Source organism: Opisthocomus hoazin, chromosome 25 (assembly GCF_030867145.1).
Source record: "Opisthocomus hoazin isolate bOpiHoa1 chromosome 25, bOpiHoa1.hap1, whole genome shotgun sequence".
NCBI classification, from domain to species: Eukaryota; Metazoa; Chordata; class Aves; order Opisthocomiformes; family Opisthocomidae; genus Opisthocomus; species Opisthocomus hoazin.
The window spans coordinates 4648451-4668817 of record NC_134438.1 but is presented as its reverse complement, the minus strand read 5'-3'; the positions used below and the strand labels follow the sequence as shown (position 1 = coordinate 4668817).

The 20367-nt window shown below is 49.0% G+C and overlaps 1 protein-coding gene across 3 annotated transcripts in view; it reads right to left on the bottom strand.

The window, feature by feature from the left end:
- Positions 1 to 1117: 1117 nt before the first annotated feature.
- LZTR1 (leucine zipper like post translational regulator 1) overlaps positions 1118 to 20367 on the bottom strand; it is a 37501-nt gene continuing 18251 nt past the window's right edge. For all 3 annotated transcript variants that reach the window (XM_075442848.1, XM_075442849.1, XM_075442850.1), the window contains 11 exons: positions 16065 to 16175; positions 15158 to 15250; positions 14109 to 14204; positions 12863 to 13046; positions 10922 to 11091; positions 8905 to 9061; positions 7280 to 7406; positions 6028 to 6177; positions 5643 to 5748; positions 4735 to 4815; positions 1118 to 1929 (listed from right to left, as the gene is read on the bottom strand). In XM_075442848.1, the coding sequence (XP_075298963.1) occupies positions 1813 to 1929; positions 4735 to 4815; positions 5643 to 5748; positions 6028 to 6177; positions 7280 to 7406; positions 8905 to 9061; positions 10922 to 11091; positions 12863 to 13046; positions 14109 to 14204; positions 15158 to 15250; positions 16065 to 16175 (1392 nt within the window). In that variant the 3' untranslated portion in view covers positions 1118 to 1812. The remainder of the gene's footprint in view (positions 1930 to 4734; positions 4816 to 5642; positions 5749 to 6027; positions 6178 to 7279; positions 7407 to 8904; positions 9062 to 10921; positions 11092 to 12862; positions 13047 to 14108; positions 14205 to 15157; positions 15251 to 16064; positions 16176 to 20367) is intronic.

Sequence of the window (20367 nt, the reverse complement as noted above, 5' to 3'; positions counted from 1 at the left end):
AAAATGGAGCCAAAGGGGCTGGTTGAAATCCGTGCGCTCTTCCTTACTGAGGGAACGAGGCTGCGTGTGTTCAGGAAATGGGTGTCCTCTAGCGGAATCAGCACTGCTGGGAATAACTCGTAGCATTCTTACAAGTTGCAGCGTATAACCCTTCTCCATCTGCAGATCCGGCTTCCCAGGGAACACGCAGACTGTTGGTACAATCAACGCGACCTCCGACAAGAGACTCTGTCACCTATGAGGCATCTCTGGCTGAAAATCAGCCCTGGGCTCTCAGACGCATCGGCCACCTCTGGTCTGACTCTCCTGAGCAAGCCACCAGTGGGGAGGCAGATGGAGCTGGCCCCAGCGCTCTTCCCTTGGATCAAACGCAGTGACACGTTCTGCCTGCCGGCACAGAGACTGCAACGCCCTCAGCGCACCGAAGCACGCGCGTGCTTGTCACGCTGCAGGATGCCGAACCGGAGCTCACAACTCGTACTGCCCTGGGAACATTTCACTGACCTGAATTAAAAACTGCGCCCATGAGGGTGGAAATGCAGGGGCTGGGCAGCAGCGCTTCCCAGGAGGGAGCTTCCACCGCTCCAGCTCACGCCGGCTCTGGCCCTGGCAAAAAGCTGAGCCGAGAGCAGCACCAGGTCAGCGCTGCCTTCTGCTTCGCCTCTGCGAACGGGCGCGGTGTAAGGCAGGGCAAGGTTTCGATCCTCAGCTGCTGCGTCCCTCCGGGCTGCCCTGGGGCTCTCGGCACGGCTGCGCAGCAGTTCTGCCGGCAGATCTCTCACCAACTCCAGCTGCTCTCCTACGCTCCCCAGCCAAGCCGCGTAACTCAGCAGGAGCAAAGCCCCTCTCCCCTCCGCAGCGTGGGAAGCACCCAGCACGGCGGGGAGCCGGGGAGCCGCAACCGGAGGGACGAGCGGCAGCTTCTGAAGCGGCTGGGAAGGGCGCTCTGCCTGCATTCACCCTCCCGCAAAGGCAACGACGAACAGAGACAGTGCAGCGTAAAATTAGTACCAAGATGTCGCATGCTTATTTTTAACAAAGTGACCTTCATCAAGCTCAGAGCTCTTTTTGCTTAATTTTTTCCAAAATGAAAGCCAAGTCAATCATGAAATGCCGGGAGAAGATGTTAACTCTTTATTAATAAATTGCTTTAGAAAGGCTTAGTGAGACAGGATTAATGGATTTGATGGTCAGAAAGGACCGCTGTAATCTTCTAGTCTGCCCTGCCGCAGAGCACAGGTCTGGACTTCCCGCAGCCCCCCAGCCGAGGCCGTTGCCAAAGGGCTTATCTTTTAATCCGCGCCACGGAGCGTCTCTGAGAAGCCACTACACTCTGGTCCAACGGGCAGCCTCACTGCGGACACCACGCGCTCTGTTTCCAGTTCTGTTATCTCTGAATTCCACTTACAGCCCCTGGCTGTGTCAGCTGAAGTTCTTTAAATGGTATTCTTTAAATATTGTGTCTCAAAGGATTAATGACTCTCTTAACTCATGACTGCTTTATTCTACAGTATACAAGTAATAATGAGCTTGATTCTGCAGTTAGTTACTCCCAAAACCACGTGGAATAAATTCGTTCCTGTAATGGTTTCAACTTTACATCGGCGTAACGCAGACCAAACCCTTCGCCACAAAGGTACAAACCAAGCAAATCCACAGGAGAGCAGGGCAGCTGTCCGTGCTCCTCTGGGCCGCCCGCCGCACTGTGCAGCCACTCTGAGCAGCTCAGTACGGAATGGTAAGAAAGAGAGTCAGCCGTAAAGTGCTAGGTTTTTTTGAGGAACAAAGGAGAAGTTCGATTACCAAGGCATGTCATATGTCTGAGCCCAGCTCTGCGCACTGCTTGTCTGATATGTGGTTAGCTAACGACTCTATGATGTCAAGAAGGAGTAGCTGACTTAGGGAGCGGAGATTTGGCAACTTGGAGACCTTCAAGGAAAACAGAACAGAAAAAACAGAAAGAAATTAAAACCCTCCCCAAATGACAGCTGATGCATCACTGCTTTACCCTGCCACCCCACGTGAAGCGCGCAGGCCGGGCACGTACGGTGTGAAATCGCAGTCGTGGAGCTGGGCTGCAGGGAATGGGTCCCAGGGGCTCCAGCCACGACGGCCTGCGCTTCCAACCCAATTCCAGGGTGCTGCACGGCGGGGATGGGAACGGGGAGCAGCAGAAACGCTGAGCCCAGCACTGCCTCTCTGAGCAAGGACTGTCATTACTGCGTATACTGACAACTCTGCTGCTAACGGATGCCAACTAAGCACTCTCCTAAAAAGCAGATTTGGGCACCAGCACAGCCCTGACTGTTGGAGTCTGTGTATTTCTGCTGAGAACGTGACGCAGGACCCGCTCTCTTCGCTCCTGTGCACTCCGAAGCGTGCTCGGTGTCCACGCTGGTTTTGCTGGCCTGCCTCCCGCAGTCAGAGCAGGTCACTGGAGCAGCAGCCAACAAAAACCTTCGCCACGTCAGATATAGGAGACTCTATGACAAATTTTATGCTTTTAGACTGTTCAAAAGCTCAACTGTTAATAAAAAGGAGCTCTGCACATTCCTTTCTTCTCCACAACCTCACAGCAACGAGCCTGGAATCCCTCTTCCTGGAGTTCTGAACACACAAGCCCAGCCCTGAAGGCAGACTCTGCCTGAACGCCTGCCCGCTTCCCCAGCCCGTATTAATGGATCTAACAAAGATCATCACCTCGCGCTAAGGAGCTCGACTGCGACAAAGAATAAAGATGTCCCAAGCATCTTTTGAAACCCAGGACAGAACACGGCCAAGTAGGCATTCAGGAAGAGCTCAGGGCACGTGCCCGAAGCGACACCCCCACAACACGGGTGCGCGAGGACTGGGAGGGAGAGGGACCCCTTCGCACCGGTGGGCATCCGGCCCCCGCGCCAAGGCCCGCGCTGCGGAGGAACAGATCAGGGTGTCAGTGCCGACGCTTCACAACAGCAGCTTTATTAGGGCTTTTGCACAATGCTGACACACAGGAGCCTGAAACACATTGCCTGAACCAGCAAACCTCTGGGAACACCCAGCACTGCAGGGAACACTCCTCAACAGGCCGAATCGAGAACGGCGGCGAGGCAGCCTGAAGAACAGCGATCCCGACGGCCGCTCACCCGGCCGGCCCAAGCCTCGCTGACCCACCGGGCCTGCGCAGCTGGAACAAATCGCCCTCGGAGCCTGCGGCTTGCCGCGGAGCGGAACGGCAAGCGTTCCTGCCCAGCCACACATGGAGTCACCCAGCGCCAGGCCAAAAACCACACACTGAAGCCTCTCAGGCCAAAGCAAAACATTGCATAATGAAGATTTCTTCGTGCACATCTGCTTGACAGTCTTCCAGCCGCATTCTGAAGAAAACTGTTCTAACAGTCAGCAGTTTAAATATAAAACATTTCCACACATTCTGTTAGCGGAGTACAATTGAGTAACGCCCTTCAGCTCAAACCTCTCTTTCTGAGATGTCGCAATCTTCGTTTCCCCCCAGCGCGTTCCAGTGAGAATCGCGCCAACCTGTTTGTCTTCCCACGGCCTCCACTGGGAAGCTGAGGCCGTGAGATCTCAGCTCTCGGGGCCTGTAACGCGCTGAGCCCGCACCCGAGGAGACGTCCCAGCCGCGAGGCCATGCCGTGACTCACAGCGGGACCGTCCTCCGTCCCCTGCTGAGGCCGGGCCGCTCCGCAGCATTCGCGAGGCCAGAAGAAATCCCGTGCGACGAAGGCAGGGGCTGTCACCTCCTGCTGGGGACTCTCCGTTGGGAGCGCGATTCTTGGACACTGGCTCCGCTCTCAAAGCTTTTAACGCATTTTCGGTTATTTCTGAATGTGAAATGTGTTGTGCTCGGGCAACTCAGGCATTTACCAACGAGCCTGAACACCCCCCTCTGTCTCATCTCTAGATACAAACTGGACTTCGCAGTGCTCTGCCTCCCCACGGGCAGCGGCGGGTGGGTTGTGGGTTTAAATATACTAAAGAGAGCGAGCTACTTGAATGCTACCTAGGGAATTATTACCAATAAGTGTGTAGCATCCAGAAATCCCAATCCCTATGATTTATCTACCAATTTTAACAATGCTAATAAGTTGTGCGCTGAACTGGTGACATGTTGGGAAACTCTCATGGAGGGATCATATCTGACAGGAACAACTAAACGACAAGACCCTCACTCTCTCGAGTGAGGACAGGAGTATCAGCACGTCAGGCTCGTGACCCTTCCTATCACTTAATGCACCATCCCACATACCAAAACATGGAAACTAAAGAAAGCCCAGCCAGGACATGGTAATTTGCCTTCTGAACACAGGACAATGCAACATCCGTGACAGAGCACACTTCAAGAGGAATATGAACAGCACACTCGTAACCGCTAGCGAGAGCGAGATCCGTGCCCTCAATGCACGACGAACGTACCTTGCTGTACACGCGGGAACCCGGCGATGGCATGGCACAAAATTAACAGCTGGAGCAAGTGGGAATGGAAGCATTTCAGGCTAACTTCTGTTTCGGAAGGTCTTGACATTTCCAGACTAGGCTGTTCTAGTCTCTCACCTATATTTTGTGTGAAATGTATGCCTAGCAGACTGGTCACCAAGTGTCAGTAACACGCAGCCAGCTCGCAGCTGTCTCACGTGAGAAAGAACGAAATGCATCCCTGTATCAATGTGTCTTTAGCCAACGCAGCGACAGGGGACAGCAGCTCTCCAAAGCCCCAGAAAAGATGCAACCAACCTTGGTGAACTGGTGAACAATGATGTGCAGGCAGTGCCTCTTCATGTCCAGGGCCTGGGTCTTGTCGGCTGCCTCCAAAATCTAGAGCAGAAGCAACAACGTGATCTTCCTTCTGCACAGCTCAGATGTGCAGTGCACAAGCACTGTCCTGACCCAGAGCAGGTAACTCCTCTGAGCCAGGGAAACGTCTCCCTTTTTCACTACAAACCTGAATCTGTGCTGAACTATTCAAAAATAAACCTTGGATTTACAATGTATGGAGTCCTGAGGAGATCCTCAGCAGGAAACTTCAGATCTGTTTCACAGCCAGGTTCCCTGAGGTGCCCCAGCGAGGTCGGCAAGAACCAAACGCCGTTATCGCTGGAGCAGATTCTGCTCGTGTCGCAGAGGGGTCTGTCTGCCTGCCTGGTGGACGGCATAGCAGGCTTTCTGATCACAGACTGTTTCTCGCTGGCCTAAACTTCACTGCCAGATCCCGTCAGCATTACCGATAAAACAAGACTACTGTCACCTGCACGTCGCCGTTTGCCCTGGTACAAACATCTACCGAGAAAGGGCTGGGAGCTGAGCGCTGAGCACATGGTACATCTTAAAAAGACCTTTACACAGCCTGGTCTGCAGTGGGGCATGAGGAGCTCGAGAGGAACACCCCGGTGGCCAGCTGAGCGATACCTGCTACGCGCTTCAGCACGGGAGCACTGCTGACACCGACAGCAGGCCAGGGAACAACGCTGCCGAGGGCTACGCTCCTGCCTGTGAGTAACCACGTGGGGTCTGGGCGGTCGCAGCGGACGTCAGCGCGGAAGCGACGCAGCGAGCCTGGCACTGGGGGCACCCACTCCACTAGACCCTGTGCCTTGCCTGTATCAAAGCCAAGCAACTAATTAAAGCTGCCTGGGGATAATTACCTGGAGTACATTCTCCACTGTGACGTTCATTTCCAGATTCTGCTTGCAGTAGGCCTGCAGTCTGTTGTTGGAGAAGCCGTAATAGTAAGGTGCAGCAAAGAGGTAGCTATTAATCTCATTAACGAAAAAAAACTGTAAAGCAAAAGTAAGAGCACTGACTGTAAACGCAAATCAATACAGGAGTCAAAACGCAGCGCCTGTGAATGCGACCCCGACAAACCACCCTCCCGGGCTGTGCCTGGCAATCACACAGAGTCACAGAATGGCAGGGGTTGGAAGGGACCTCTGGAGATCACCTAGTTCAACCCCCCAGTCACAGAAGGAAGGTGAGCTGCTGCACGCGCGCTTCAGACAGATACTTCAGTTACTGTAGATTTAAGGATACAGGGAGTCTTCAGGAGGCATGTTTACTTCTCCATAATAAATGTATCTAAGCATAGATTCAAATGCTTGCTTGCTGGGAACCATTTCTCCTATAGAAATATTCACTTGCCCATCTTCTGGCATGAAGGAACGGAACATGGCTTCAAAGTAACTGGAAAAGGAAACAAAACTGATGTAGCCATTCTGCAGCCAGAGGGTTTAACCCAGCGTTGTCCAACAGCTGCTATTCAGCACTGCAGCTTCCGAACCAGCAAATCCAGGTGACAGCCTGGGCAAAACCACTGCTAAACTATTGTTTCACACACGTCTGCCTGTGAGAGAACTCCAAATATAATCCCCCTCATTTCCATCAGCACTACCTGAAATTTGTCTCTGTTTCTTGAAAATTAGGACACATGGTGCTTTGATTTTCGTCTAATTTGCATAAGACCCAGTAGAGAGCTTAAAGCATTATGAATTTCCTTGGTATCTACAGGCTGCCAATCATGCAGGGCTGTTTTAAGAGCTGTGAAATGCTTCTGGTAAAATACCACGGTAACTAATACTGAATATTATTACTGGGACTGGAAAAAAACTGTGACGGTACTTGAAATAGAGATTTTATGTGAGCACTTCATGTCTGGCAGAACATAAAGGTGCAGGGACACAGAACACACACGCGAAGGACAAACCCACTTCACCCACGTCCTGGGGAGGGCGAGCAGTGCCCATCTTCAGCAGCGTGAACTGCCGGCCTCTGCAACAAAGTACGGGAACAATCTGGTCTCTGTTGAGCACCAATTTTTGTTATGCTGATTCATACCCAGCCTTAAACACCAGCAAGTGAGAAAGAGATTCAAGTTTCACACGATTCAAAATGGATGTTCACTGTCAGAAGACTCTCTCTGACCTCAGTGGACATCTGGTGCTTTCCACTCCACCGAAACCGCCGTATGTTTTACATCCCTCTCCCCTTCCCGACTCCTACAGAATCCCTACAGATTCTTTGTCTCGCAGTGCAGCTTCTTACACATCCTCTAGAGAATCTCCACGGTTTTAATTTCCTCCTCTCTTTCCCTGCTGGGTATCAAATTGAAAAAACATATTTAATCACTGTTGCTTAAAGGCTTATTACTGAGCAAAGCTGCATCTTACAGTTCATGCAGCTACAAAGTCCCTCCCTGTCTTCTGCAAACAGTCCGCTGACCCACAGGGTGCACAGCACTGCCTTTCACACGTGCAGTATTTGTTCTAGTTCAGAAACTGCGACTCACCTGGAGCGGGCTGCTAGGATTGCTTTATGGGCTGGCCGGGGGTGGCCGTCTAGGAGAAGGGTGATATCACAGAATTCAGTCCCAGCTCCTTCTAGGTAAGCCTTCATGTCCTGAATTAAAGATGTTCCTGAAAGGTAATGTAATGAAATAGTTAGAGACATGATAGCTCCAGGTGGCCAGGTGCCATAAAACTCATACATGGCCAAGGCACAGGTCCAGCCCGTCCTTCCTGCGGGACCCTTGGGGTGAGTTTGAGGCAGGCCCTTCCTCATAAACTTGGAGGAAAATGAGCTCCATCCTTCCCCATCGTGATCCATCACTTACTGCCCAGCCCAGAAATAAACTCGGCAGCTCTGCTTTCCAACCGCTGGCAGCAAACGCTGGCAGTGGCCACGCTGAAAGCTGTTCTCTATAGAAAAAGAAATCTGATTTTCCCTCACCCTTTTCTTTTCCTTATTTCCAACCACCAGGAATATAAAGTTTTGTCCCTTCATGCAAAGGCTTTCCCAAATCCTCAATAAAGGCTTCTTTTATCCATCACTTTAAACAACCTTTGAAAACACACAGTAACTGAGGAACAGAGTACATTCAAGCCTGGTCCAAATTCACTCACATTCTCAAAGCTCATCTCTCACTGTTTTGCTGTTTGGGTCTCTCCCACCGCTGCAGCGCTGGCTATGGAAGCTGGCTGTGCTGTCTCCCGGGATGGCGCACCTCCCTGCTCCCTGGGACAAGCGCGGCCAAAGGCTTGCTACTTGACCTTCCAGGACCAGCTTCCCCATCTCTCTCTCCAGGCCCCAATTATTTTTGTGCAGTATTCCAAATCAACACTGGCAATGCCTCTGAACTTTGTGGCCTCAGCAAATTTCATTATTATATTCCTCTTTTCGTGTGCCAGGATGATAAAATCTTGAATAAGAGGAGTCCTAAATCAGGCCTTGATGAATTCCATAATAGAATTGTAAATCAAATCTTCTCCCTCCAGCACAATCACAGAATGAAAATGAAAGGCATGACCATTAGGTTATTTATCTTCTCAAAGTCTTCTCCTCCCTATCTTCTGTCCCTTTCTTCCATTAACTTTTCTGTTTCTTGGTTAATTTTTCCATGCTTCTCTCTCTGTCTCTTGCTCTCTTTCTCTCTCTCTCACACACACACTAAAGTCCACCTTGTCAGCAGTGGCTTACTCACAGGATCTTCTTCCTTGCTCCTGCTCCTCTTTGGTTAAAACGTACGAGCAGGCCAGCTCTCCACTCCGCTGTTACCTGCTAGTCCACTTCAACTGAGCGTCCACTGTGTTTCTTTGAATCACCCTTTGCACCCTGTTGTTCCTTCTGCTGCTCCTCCCTCTGAACCGCAGCAGGGTATTTTACTGCAAGCAGAGCACAGCTGGATTTACCGTGACCCCTCCTGTATCTTGATGGGGACACCGTTCTGACTGAACCTCACTGGAAGAAGCACGGGCATGCCCTGTCCTAGCCTGGGACACAGCCTAAGCGCAGTTCTACCAGCTGGAGAATCAGTGGTCTGCAGCCCCCCACTTCCTAGGCTGTTTCCCAGACTAAACAAACCATTAGCAATAAAAAACCTGCACAACTAATTACTTTATAAAGCATAAAAGTTACCGATGTCAAGCGGCTGATCGGAATGTGTTCGAACCGGAGGTTGCTGTTTTCTCCGTACAATCTCCACTATGAGGGCTGAAGAAAGATGCTCAAACTCCTTCATCATTATTACCTGGTTAAAATGTGATTCCTTCACCACAAAGTTCAGGCAATGTTCCTTAAAAAAACCACAATATTAATAAAAGAAATATGGTTTACTGTATTAAGTCATCCTAGGGCATCACATAAACGTTAGCACGGTACAGGTGTGAACAGCCATCCCTTCCTTCCGACCCTCCCCATGGATCCTGCAGCTGGAACCATCAAACAGCGACCTCCTTCCTACGCGACCATTCAGGCTCTTACTGGAACAGGAACTTCAGGACCATTCTAAGCATCTAGAAAAACCTGACTCAGAAATAGTAACAAGGAAAAGATTAATTGTCTCCCATCCAGCCACGCTGAAGCTTTCTAAAATAGGAATCTCAGGAGATGCTGAAAACCTCATGATGCTAACTAAGATTGGTTGCTATTGCATAATAACTCTTTATACAATTAGATACCAAAAGTTAATTAGAAGGGTGAAGAGATCTTAACACTAGCCATTAAGGGTACACACAGTTTGCAGGATTTCCTTGTGTGGATTTTGCCTTAACCTTTTCTGTCGAGGATACAAACGGTCTGGAAGAGCTCTCGCAGGTTCCTGTACGACGGACTTGCTAGGAAAACCAGCGTGGTGGAAAGGCGCCCAATGAACCCGACCCGACTGCTGAGCAGTTCAAGGGACACAAAATGGCACTGCACATGCCAGGGTGAATCACGGCTCTCCCTCACGAGACTTTAATAAGCAAAAAACATAATCTATACCAGCTCACCGTAAGGCAAGCACAAAATCGACCCAAAGAATAATTACTACTGTCCGTTTTCTGCCAAGTCATTTCACCTGGGACCCAAAGGGGTCTGCCAAGGACCCTTCTGTAAAATGTGTTAAGCAATGCTAGGCTGCCAGAAAGAGCGGCCTTCTGCAGATGGCCCCTGCCCACGAGGACGAACGCGCACTTGAGGAGAGCGGATGCCAGCGCCGGGGGATCCTGACCAAACGGCGCTGTGTGGAAGGGCCCCGGTTGCTCTGCTGGCAGCGACGGCAGGCGGAGGGAGCCGGCCGAGCCCAAATTATTGGCACTAGATCCACCAACGCTGAGATGCTTGCTGGAGCTTCTGGGCAGCTAATAGCAGCACGGTCCTACGCCCCACAAGCTGTGCCAGCATTTACATACGTGCTGCTGACTCTGCTGCTGTCCTCCTGGATGCCTTTCCCTTGCCCATATCCAGTGCATAAGGAGTGCCTGAGGACATGCTGGTGCAAACTGGTTTCTCTAGCCTCACCCTGCTTGCAGCCGTCAGTTATGTGGCCATCTGACGTCCACAGGTGGCTCAAATAGCCATGGCATGATGTTGGACTTGGGTGGAGGAGCTGCTTCTCCACAGCTTTATGTAGAACTGGCTCTGGCCACGGCTGGTGGGAACCAGACCATCACAGTGCATCACGATCTGAAGCCTTGCGGGTATCGACTCCACCATGCAAATGCCTAAAAGCCCCTGATCCACTACGCAGAGAATCGCAGACACATTTTGTTTTCAGTAGAGTGTTTCTCATGTCAAAGTCAAGAGAACAGAATTTCAGTTTTCTGTCAGAACAGGTGAAAGAACCTGTTTGCAGCCTCTGTATAAAAGAGTGGGACCAGAAAATGCACTGGTTCCAGCTTGCTGCCGTGAGAGTGAATTGATGCAGAGCCAAAGTCACTCCGCCCTTTACATCCTACAGGGCAGATATGTAAAAATATCAAACACTTAGTGAAAAAAAACCTACATAACATTCAGGAGCAACTGCAGGACAATGCACACTAACATAAACTCAACTATAATTACAGAAAAGAACTGAATCTGCCAAAGCTGATAGCTTTTGCAAAACATTAATTATATACATTTTATTTTTTAAAATTTCCTATCAGTCACTTTGTATGCAAAATGTGATTACCTTTAGCTGATCCAGCTGCAGCTTGTTAGCATTTTCACACACAATGAGCACATTCTGCAGGTCTACGGATGCCTCGATATACTGAAGGCAGAGCTGTTCCAGTCGAGAGAGCTTGAAGTTTAAGGCCAGTTTGTACACATCCATAATAAGTAACACATCCTGCACATGGCCTGAAATCACAGGAGACAAAAATGCTGGAGCACTCACAGAACAAAAAGAGGAACCTTTCTCAAAGTATTTCTCTTTACATCAACCTGAGCATTCGGCATGGCAGAATGGGCGGCGAGCAACTGGAGTATTTTTATGGAGAAATAAATTCCATTGCTGGTTAGACAAAATCTGAACTGCTGCTAGAAAAGGAGTTTCAAAATTGAGGACCCCAAAAGATTTTTTGGACAAAGATTTTACGACAATCTGAATGACAATTTTTTAAAACCCTCAAAAGAAAGTGGAGTCTCCAAAAGCACTGACAAACTCTGCAGCTGGCAGCCCGATTTTGCAGAGCGCTCGGCTGCTAACAGCTCTGCTGGGGTCTGACGCAGCCTTAGCCAGCAGCTCCCTGACCACGACAGACCCTTATGAAGGCACTCTGTGCTCGTGTGTCTGAGGCCGGTCTAGAAGAGAGGGCTGCAGTGAGACAGGGGCAGTGGGGACTTCACAGGCCACTTGCAATGGGGCTACTGGGACACCAGCTCCTGGAATAATCCTCCACAGCCTCGGCTTTCCTCACAGGAGATCTCTGGCCATCTGCTCTAACTACTTTTTGATAGAGAAAAGCCTTCTTGCACGCCACGTGCCTTCCCTGCGTCTAGCTGGAAAATCCCATTTGATAGGCATGCCCGGTTCCGTTCGCTTAGCCTTGGGATGGGTCCCCATGGCGCCGCGCTCCGAACCGCGAGGAGCAGCTAGGAATACAGATGGTCAGGCCAGGGCCACTGGAGGATCCCAGCAGCAAGGTAAGCACCAGGGGGAAGGTTTGATGGGCCGGGGGTAGGGTAGCACGCTGCCTGGGGAGCTGTAACCAAGGAAAAGAGCTCAGTATGGTAACTGTTTCCTTGGTCTGATCCTGTCCTGAAGGAAGCACACCATGAGGGCCAGCGAACCAGCTGAGACGGCATCTGGCAATGTCAGCAGACACCAGTGGGAAGGTTCCCTCACCCCCATTAATTAGGCTTGCCCTCAGACAGGCCACCTCGCAGGGAAAGCCTTGGGACAACTGCATACAAACCATCATTTTCCTGATAATTACCTTTTACAGAAAGGAAAGATCCTGGGCTGAAACCGAAGCCAAGCTTTCGGCGTTAGGACAGGCGTACGTCGCTTTACCTGCCTGCGCTGCGCAGCTGCAGCCGGAGCTCCCCAGCCTGGCTCCCGCAGCCCAGCTGCTGACGGCCCGGAGCTGGACGCGCCGTGTGGGAGCCGGGAGGTCTCTGCTATCACCTCCCAGCCTGCCAGCGTTTTTAACTCGGGGATCTTCAACGAATGCATCAAATGGATTTCTCCTTCCCTGAGGCATTCCTTTGGACTGGCATTTTGAAGAGATGACAAATACCGGCTTGCTCTGCCTTTCTGTGTGGGCTCAGTTTGCATCGGATCAAAACATTACCAGGAAAAAAGAAATAAGCCAACCCAGGATAGACGGTCCTTCCAGGCAGGCTGCTGTAATGTTCAGAATACCATGAAATTTTTGCTTGTTTGTTGGGGGTTTTTTAATACCTTTTGGAATGATCAAGAACCTGCTTTTCTGTGATGTTTGAAAAAAATTAGGAAAAAACAAAGCACTGTTACTATGCTTTGATAGAAATCTGGGATTTTTTTATCTCAGGCGAGTAATTCAATGCTTAGAGCAGGACTGATCATCTGCAAACAGCTGATCCTGCTCTGTATCAAAACAAATGTTTGCTCCCTGGGTGCTAGTATTTTTTTATCTTCCTGTCCTACCTTTGCGAGGGTATTTTATTTTATCCGTATATAGGAACTGCATGAGCACCTCGAAGGGCTGCGCCTCGGCCTCTCGGATGGGCACTTCCAGCAGCGGCTGCAGGCGGCACAACTTGACATTCCCACCAGCCCCATCCTTCTGACACGTCGCGTGTCCCTCGTCTTCAATATCTTGCTTTGATTTCTAAGGAGACGGAACAAACACTCGCACGTGGCAACAAGGCTGTGTCAGCTCACGCAGATTAAAATCAAAGCAGAGGAAAGATCCTTTTCATGACTGCACATTCTTCAAGACCCAAGATCTCTTCATCTTCGAGATTATCTTCAAGAAAACAAGGCATTCATACGTCTTAGACTTACTGCCCCATAGCCTGTGACAAGCACGGATCAGAACAGATGGGAGCTCCTGGATAAAGCTCAAAAGCAGGACCTCAGAAAAAGGGAGGAATGAATTCCACTGAGCTCACGTTTCTGCCCTCAGCAGGAACCGCGTCTCTCCTTGGAGAAGAAAGATGTCAGAGCAGGTTCCCCAGACCCCTGCCTTGTGAGGTCAGAGCTCAAAGTGCTGCACAGAACTATTTTAAGCCATTCTGCTACTTCTAAGTTTCACTTCGACTGCCTTTTCCAGAGAATCTGGAGGGCTGCAGGATGGCAAAGCAATTAATTAAGAGGCAATGAGGCATCCATACATCTTACTGCAGGTTGTGTGCTACCCATTCCTCAAGAGCAATAAAATGTTTGCTGCTGAAAAGCTGTAAGTAGTTAAAATTAATAGACAATGAACCAGAAGCACCTGACCTTCAACTCTGGAAAAAGCAGGAAATACTACGGTAAAGGGAACAGAGCCAGCCTCAAAATCTTAACACTTCCTTCCCTCTCATCTGTCTGATCCTGCAGGCCATCCCCGACGACACGAGGGAGGGGTACACACAGACCCCCAGGGGGATTCTGCGAGAAGTCAGACAGCTACGAGCGCTCCCAAGAACCACACCGCCAAGTCCAGGGAACTGGATTTACTTTGGCTCCTCCATGTTACACTCCTCGCCTGGCCTATTACACATCTAGCAGCCTATGTTAACACGAGTTATCCTCTTTATTTTAGTTGCCCAAGAGCACCTTAGCATGAGATGCTGCTCCAACCCTACGTCTATTTTAGCAAAAATTGGTTTTCCCTGACAATCTTAGTTCCAGAAGTGGGCAGAATAAGCATCACCTTGCCACAAGATTACTTCTCCAAAATACTCACCTGTTTCAACCTCTCCCTTGCCTGTATGATTTTCTTTTTCAGCCACTTGCAGCGAGCTGTAACAATTGCGGTGTGGCCTCGGACTCGTTCTTCCTTCTGTCAAAGGCAAAGGAAGAAGACATTAAACTTCTATTCCCAGATCACACGGTGGTGGCAGATGGCAGAAGTCGCAGAAACCTGGGCTGAACTCCAGGCTGCTATACATTTAGTTTAAGTTAAGAATCAAAGGCAGCGTTGCATCTGCTCTGCACATACAGATGAAATTCAACACCTATTTTCCCTGCAGGCTCATGGCAAACACCATTTGGAGAGAGTCTTGGTTACGTTCACCGAGTGGGAGCTGTTCCGTAGGTTCAGTGTCACAGATATTGCTTTTTATTGTTGCATCTGGTTTTTGGCTTAATTTTCTCTTTTCAAAACACCAATATGTTTCTTTGCTATTGTTCTTCATAATCTACTTCATCTGTTGCTGAGGATCTGTTCTCAGATCTCTGCAAGTGTTTTATAACTTTTTTTTTTTGCAAAAGGAATGCAGGTAAGTTCAAATTTCTCATGTTTTTCTTCAGAAAACATGTTCTTTTTAAAATTTTATAATTGTTTTCATTACTAAAGAGTCATTCCCCTGTGCTGCTTCTTCTCCTTCTATTTTATTTGAGTAATTAAAAATGGCTCTTGAAATGATACACGGATCTGCAAACCACCGAGCTGCTCTTTCCAGGAGACAGTGGGGACCTCGGAGCACAGAGGTCATTAGTAGCGTTTTCATATTGCAACTACACATAACACGCTCTGATAAATTCTGGTTATGTCTCAGTGATCCTCAGATCTTCTCAATTTAAAAGCTTCTTCTCCTTTGCAGCTTTAGAAATTTATCCAGATTAGTGTAACTTGCTAAACCAGACAGACATCGTTTTCACCAGTGACGCTGCTCTTACAGCTCCATTCCCAGGGCCTCTGGTACAATCACTGCACACTTTGCTTTTTCCCAGTGAGCACGCCACACATGCAGCAACACCCCCCCTGGCACCTTGTCAACAAATTCTGCTTACCTCTCCCAAAACAAACTCCAAGTCACTGAACTGCCTGTTTTCCCACAGCCTCCCGTAATCTTCATGCAGAGTGCATTTAGGGTAACACGAAAACTAGAAAAAGAAAACCGCACAGAAGACAGAACTCATTTCAAACGGCGATATCCAAAAGCCCTGCAGTTACACATACTATCACTGGATTTTCTCATTAACTTGACCCCATGTAGTAGATACAGAAGAAAATAACAAGCAAACCAAACTCATGCAAGGGCTTCCTCTGTGGGGAGGGACATGAAAGCCAGCGCAGGGTAACAAGGAAGAATGGGGTCTCGTCACAACCTGCAGACTTCAGGAGCTGGTGGCCAGGAACCTCGCCTGCTCTCAGGATTTGTCTGAGGCTCCCACACAATAAAAATAAACTGGAGCGGAGGAGTAACATGACCTGGTGTGAGTATCTTGAAATTTAAAATTCAGAATTCCCATGGTTACTGGAGGGGTGGGAGCAGGAGTGCTGCATGAAGATAAAACCTCAGCAGAACACGCTCTGACCCAGGAACCCCGAACCTGACAGTCCGCACAGAGGAACAGTCAATTTTCAGTTCAACATTCTACTAAGTCCTCTCTGATACACTTTTCAATAATTTGTCAAAATAAGTTGTCATGGTCTCTGTTAGGACTTCAGACGACACTGGAGAGCATGGCCTTACCAAAACATCTGTCCAGATAACATTTCTCAAAAGATTTAAGATATACATTAATCTCTGGCAGCCAAATCGGAATCGCAAAGGCTTCCTGCAGGAAGGACGCGAAACGAAGCCATCAAGCTCATGGCAAGCCAAAGCACAAACTCTGCCGCGTCCGGAGACAGAGCCAGGGGGATTCCCGCAGGACTGGTGCGGACGTGCGAGCTCCTTTATCAGCCAGTTACCTGGAACCTGTACATTTCCCCACTTCTGATGTTATTGTCCACTGTGCCGCCAAAGATGTACATTGCATCTGAGATAACAGCTGCAGCGTGGAAGAGTCTCCCACTGGGTAACTGGGGAAAGAAAAGGACAAAATAGGCCAGGGAATAAATAAAAGCCTTTTTTTCTCCGGAGAAAAAAAGACCTGCAACAGATCAACAGTGAGAAGGGACATTCAATGTAGTCTGAAGTGACACAAACACTTGCATCCTAATATTGACATTTATTATATTTTACAGAATCCCAGAATGGCAGGGGCTGGAAAGGACCTCTGTGGGTCACCCAGCCCAACCCCCTGCCCAAGCAGGGTCACCCAGAGCAGGCTGCACAGCACCGTGTCCAGGAGGGGCTGGAATATCTCCAGAGAAGGAGACTCCACAGCCTCCCTGGGCAGCCTGGGCCAGGGCTCCGTCACCCTCAGAGGGAAGAAGTTCTTCCTCATCTTCAGCTGGAGCTTCCTCTGCTTCAGTTTGTGCCCATTGCCCCTTGTCCTGTCACTGGGCACCACTGGAAAGAGTCTGGCCCCGTCCTCCTGACCCCCCCCTGCAGATATTTGTAGGCATTTCTAAGGTCCCCTCTCAGCCTTCTCTTCTCCAGGCTGAACAAGCCCAGCTCCCTCAGCCTCTCCTCGTAGGAGAGATGCTCCAGTCCCCTCCTCATCCTAGTGTATCTAGCACAGACCTCCCAGTCACACTTAAAAACACCTACTCATTGCACCTTCTAATCAGAACGGTATGTCCACAGGGCTCTAAATATCACGAGAGTTACAAAATTTACCATTTACCAAACTCAGACTCAATGCTCAGTTTTATACAGAAAAATAAAACACACTTCTAGAAATAAACAGATTCTGCAAATGTGACCACTGTGCAAACTTCTTCCAAATATTGTGGGAATGTGAAAGGTAAGCGATCACCTGCCCCAGCAGGACACTGAACTCCAGCCCTGTACACACACGCCCTCCCGCAGCAAGCGGGGCTGGACCAGCTGGCTCGCGAGCCCCCCCAGCAACACCGGATCCCGCACAGGAGCCCGAAGATGGAGACGTTTACAGCACGGAGTCAAGTCTCCTCTCTCCATCACGGCAGGTCCACAGAAAAGAAAGCCTCCCCACGCTGCGGGAAGGCCCAGCGATTCACAGGACGGAGGGACCGCAGCACCCCGTGCCACACGCGCTTCCCCTTGCAGTCGCAAAATGGGGCGATTTCTGAAGAGGGAAGGAGTCACTGCAAGCCAAAGCCTCCATCAGCCTCCTGCACGGGACAAACGACACCATTTTTACCCATTTCTTCTGAGGTTACACAAAAGAGATCTGATCAAATTAGCACATCTCACTGACATATCTCACATAGAGTCTTTAAGTGGTAGTAACTTCAGTTTTTTTCTAGTCTGATCAGGCTTGTTTTGTCTTCCAGGCAGCAAATCTCATTAAATCTTTGCCTATAAAATAAAAAGCCCGCTGGTATAAGAAATCTTCTCTTCTCGTACATATTTATAGACACCACTCAAGTAAACTCAGACACGAAACAAGATTATGTTTATCTGGAGAGGCATATTTTCCAGGAAACCATGCTGACTGGCATTTTTCAATACCGCCGAATTATCCCTTTTACCACAGCATCACACAACGGTCTCATTTAGCTTGTTACTCACCAGACTTTCCATGACTTTCTCCTCTCTTCAGACGACAGCTTTGAAGGATACAATCCCCCACGCAGTAACTAGAACCTGGTTGGGTTTTTTGTCAGACGTACAAACCACAGATTTGGTCACCTTAAAATGCAGGCCTGCCTGCGCCAGTTTAACGAGCCATCTCGATTCCTCCGGATAAACAAGATGCCGTCTGTCTCCGGCATGCTTCATGGCTACTTTATCAAAGAAACTTTAAAGTTGATGCTAATAAATACTGTGATGGGAAGATTATGGATTAATATTGATCCATTAGTACATTCCCGATGGGCTCCTGTTCAACACCTCTCCAAAAGAGGATGAGATTACTGTCAAATATAATTTATTTTATATGGCCTCTATTTGTTCTTAGTAGTAATCTCATTAATTAAATAAGATGTACTGACCGAAAAAATCAAATGTGTTACAGTAGTCTAAAAATACATCAGTGACCTTTATCAACTGGACCTCCAACCTCACCCCGAAATATGAAATTTGCTTGCCAAGATCTATTTCTACACTACTGGACGGGCTGATATCAGCTGTATTATAGTATCTTTTTTACAACTGACTCTCCAACCAAAACATTTTAAATAAAAAGAACTATTCTGTCAGAGATCAAATGCAGGCCGCCCGGTTTATACTTATTCAGGTCATTTTCCCTGCCCTTTTTTTTAAATAAATAATACTTTAGCTTTGTTTTTGATTGAAATAATTCTCAATATTCTCTAGTAGTTGCTTTTATAAAGCAGCCATTGTATTTAACAACCACATTTTTTTTTCAGTCAAAAAAACTTGCAGCATTTTAACAATCGGTGCCAGAAAGGAAACATGAATCATCCAAGTATTTAACCAACTAACACCACACTTACTAGTGACATCTTATTTAACTCCAATGATCTGTAAGGAACGTTATAACAATGATTTTTCATTCGTAATGGTTGGTATCGGAGTGGTCAAGGATCCAGAGCTTTGCCACTTACTAGCAACTTCAGCAATCAAACAACTCTACTTTTTCAATACACGTATCGCATTTTTCAAGGGAGTAGTAAGAGAAATGTAAAATACGGAAGGCTGGCCCAGAAAAAGGCAGGCCATGTAGAGTTCATCAAAACACTGTGCAGCTGAGGGTGTCAGGGTGTTCGTTTTGCCGAATCAAAGAGCAGAATTCAAACCCTCACGCGGCGACGGCAACCCTGCCCAGCCGTGAGACACCGGCACCACCGCCACGGGGAACATCGCTCTGCCCTCCCAGGACCACGGCTCTGGGCAGAGAGACGCTTCGCCCCAGCGCAAACCTGGGGAGCTGGGTCCTCAAGGAGAAAACATTCAGGGTAAAAAGGTTAATAGAGCTCAGGAGCACAAACAGCTGGAGAGACACAAACAGCTGGAGAGACGTGCTGGGCTCCACGTTCCTCAGCTACCAGCTCCAGACGCCGAAAGCCTGCCCCATCTTGAATTTTCTGTCGGGAGACCTCCCAAGCTGCCAAATCCAGCTGCTGAATACACTAACCCAGGCAGAGTTTATAAGGAACAGATATGAAATAATACTTATTTTGCTAGTCACGATGGTCAGATATCCTCCCAGCATGGGATTCTGCGGAGAAAAAGGGTCCATAAGGGAATTCACAAGAACGGAGACACAAAGCTATGCCCTGCATGCCAAATTCAGCAGTCCAGAACCGTAGGGTGGAGCTACGTGGGTTTATTTTAAACACCAGAGAGAACAGCCATCGCTCTGCTCACCGTCACACGTGCTGGTGAAACCATGTGGTTTGTCCTGCCTAAGGCCGAGATACTTCAGGTGGCTCGTAACCGACCAGAAGAAACGAATCTGAGCTTCTTTTCTGCAGGTATTTCTATATCCATGTCTTTCTCACTACTGAGCAAAGCCTTACCCCCGGTACCAGTGCACAGAGCCAAATCTGGTTTGATGAAACCCTAAGAAGGTCAGTTGATGCGCGGTGGGACAAGAATCACTGTCTGGAATAGAGCAAACTACCAGAGATCTGAGAACACCAAACCAGTATCAAGCACTACAGGGTTGCAGCCACTGGATCACGATCCCCTGTCAGAGCCTGGGAGAGCACAGAAACCCCGACTTCCAACACACAATCACTCTACTACAAATCATTCTGCAGGTGGAGAAAGGTGCACCATGGTTCTTCCTGTTCAAGCTATTCCTTCTCTGCTGCAATTTAAGCATTAATCACATTAACTCTTCTCCTCCCATATCTAATGAGATAAGCAGAAAAGAGCTCCTCTCCCTCCTTCCCGCAGTAACCATTCCTGCACTTCGAAATCTGCACTTCACCTTTCAGCTTCCCGTCCCTAGGCACCTGCAAATCTTTCAGCTTTTCAGCGGGGTTGTGTTTGCCAATTGCTCTCACAGCTTTCCTACGGATTGTCCCCACGGGTCGGGTACTTGCACCCCATCCATCGGCACAAGCTGCAGTCCATTAGAACTGCCTTCGACAACACGTCTGTCACTCCAGCACACGGTGAGTGACTCCTGCTCGCCGCGCTGCAAGTCAAGGTTACGGTGAGGAACTGCTGCTCTCGGACACAGCCAGCGTAGGGTGAATGTGAAACTAAGCC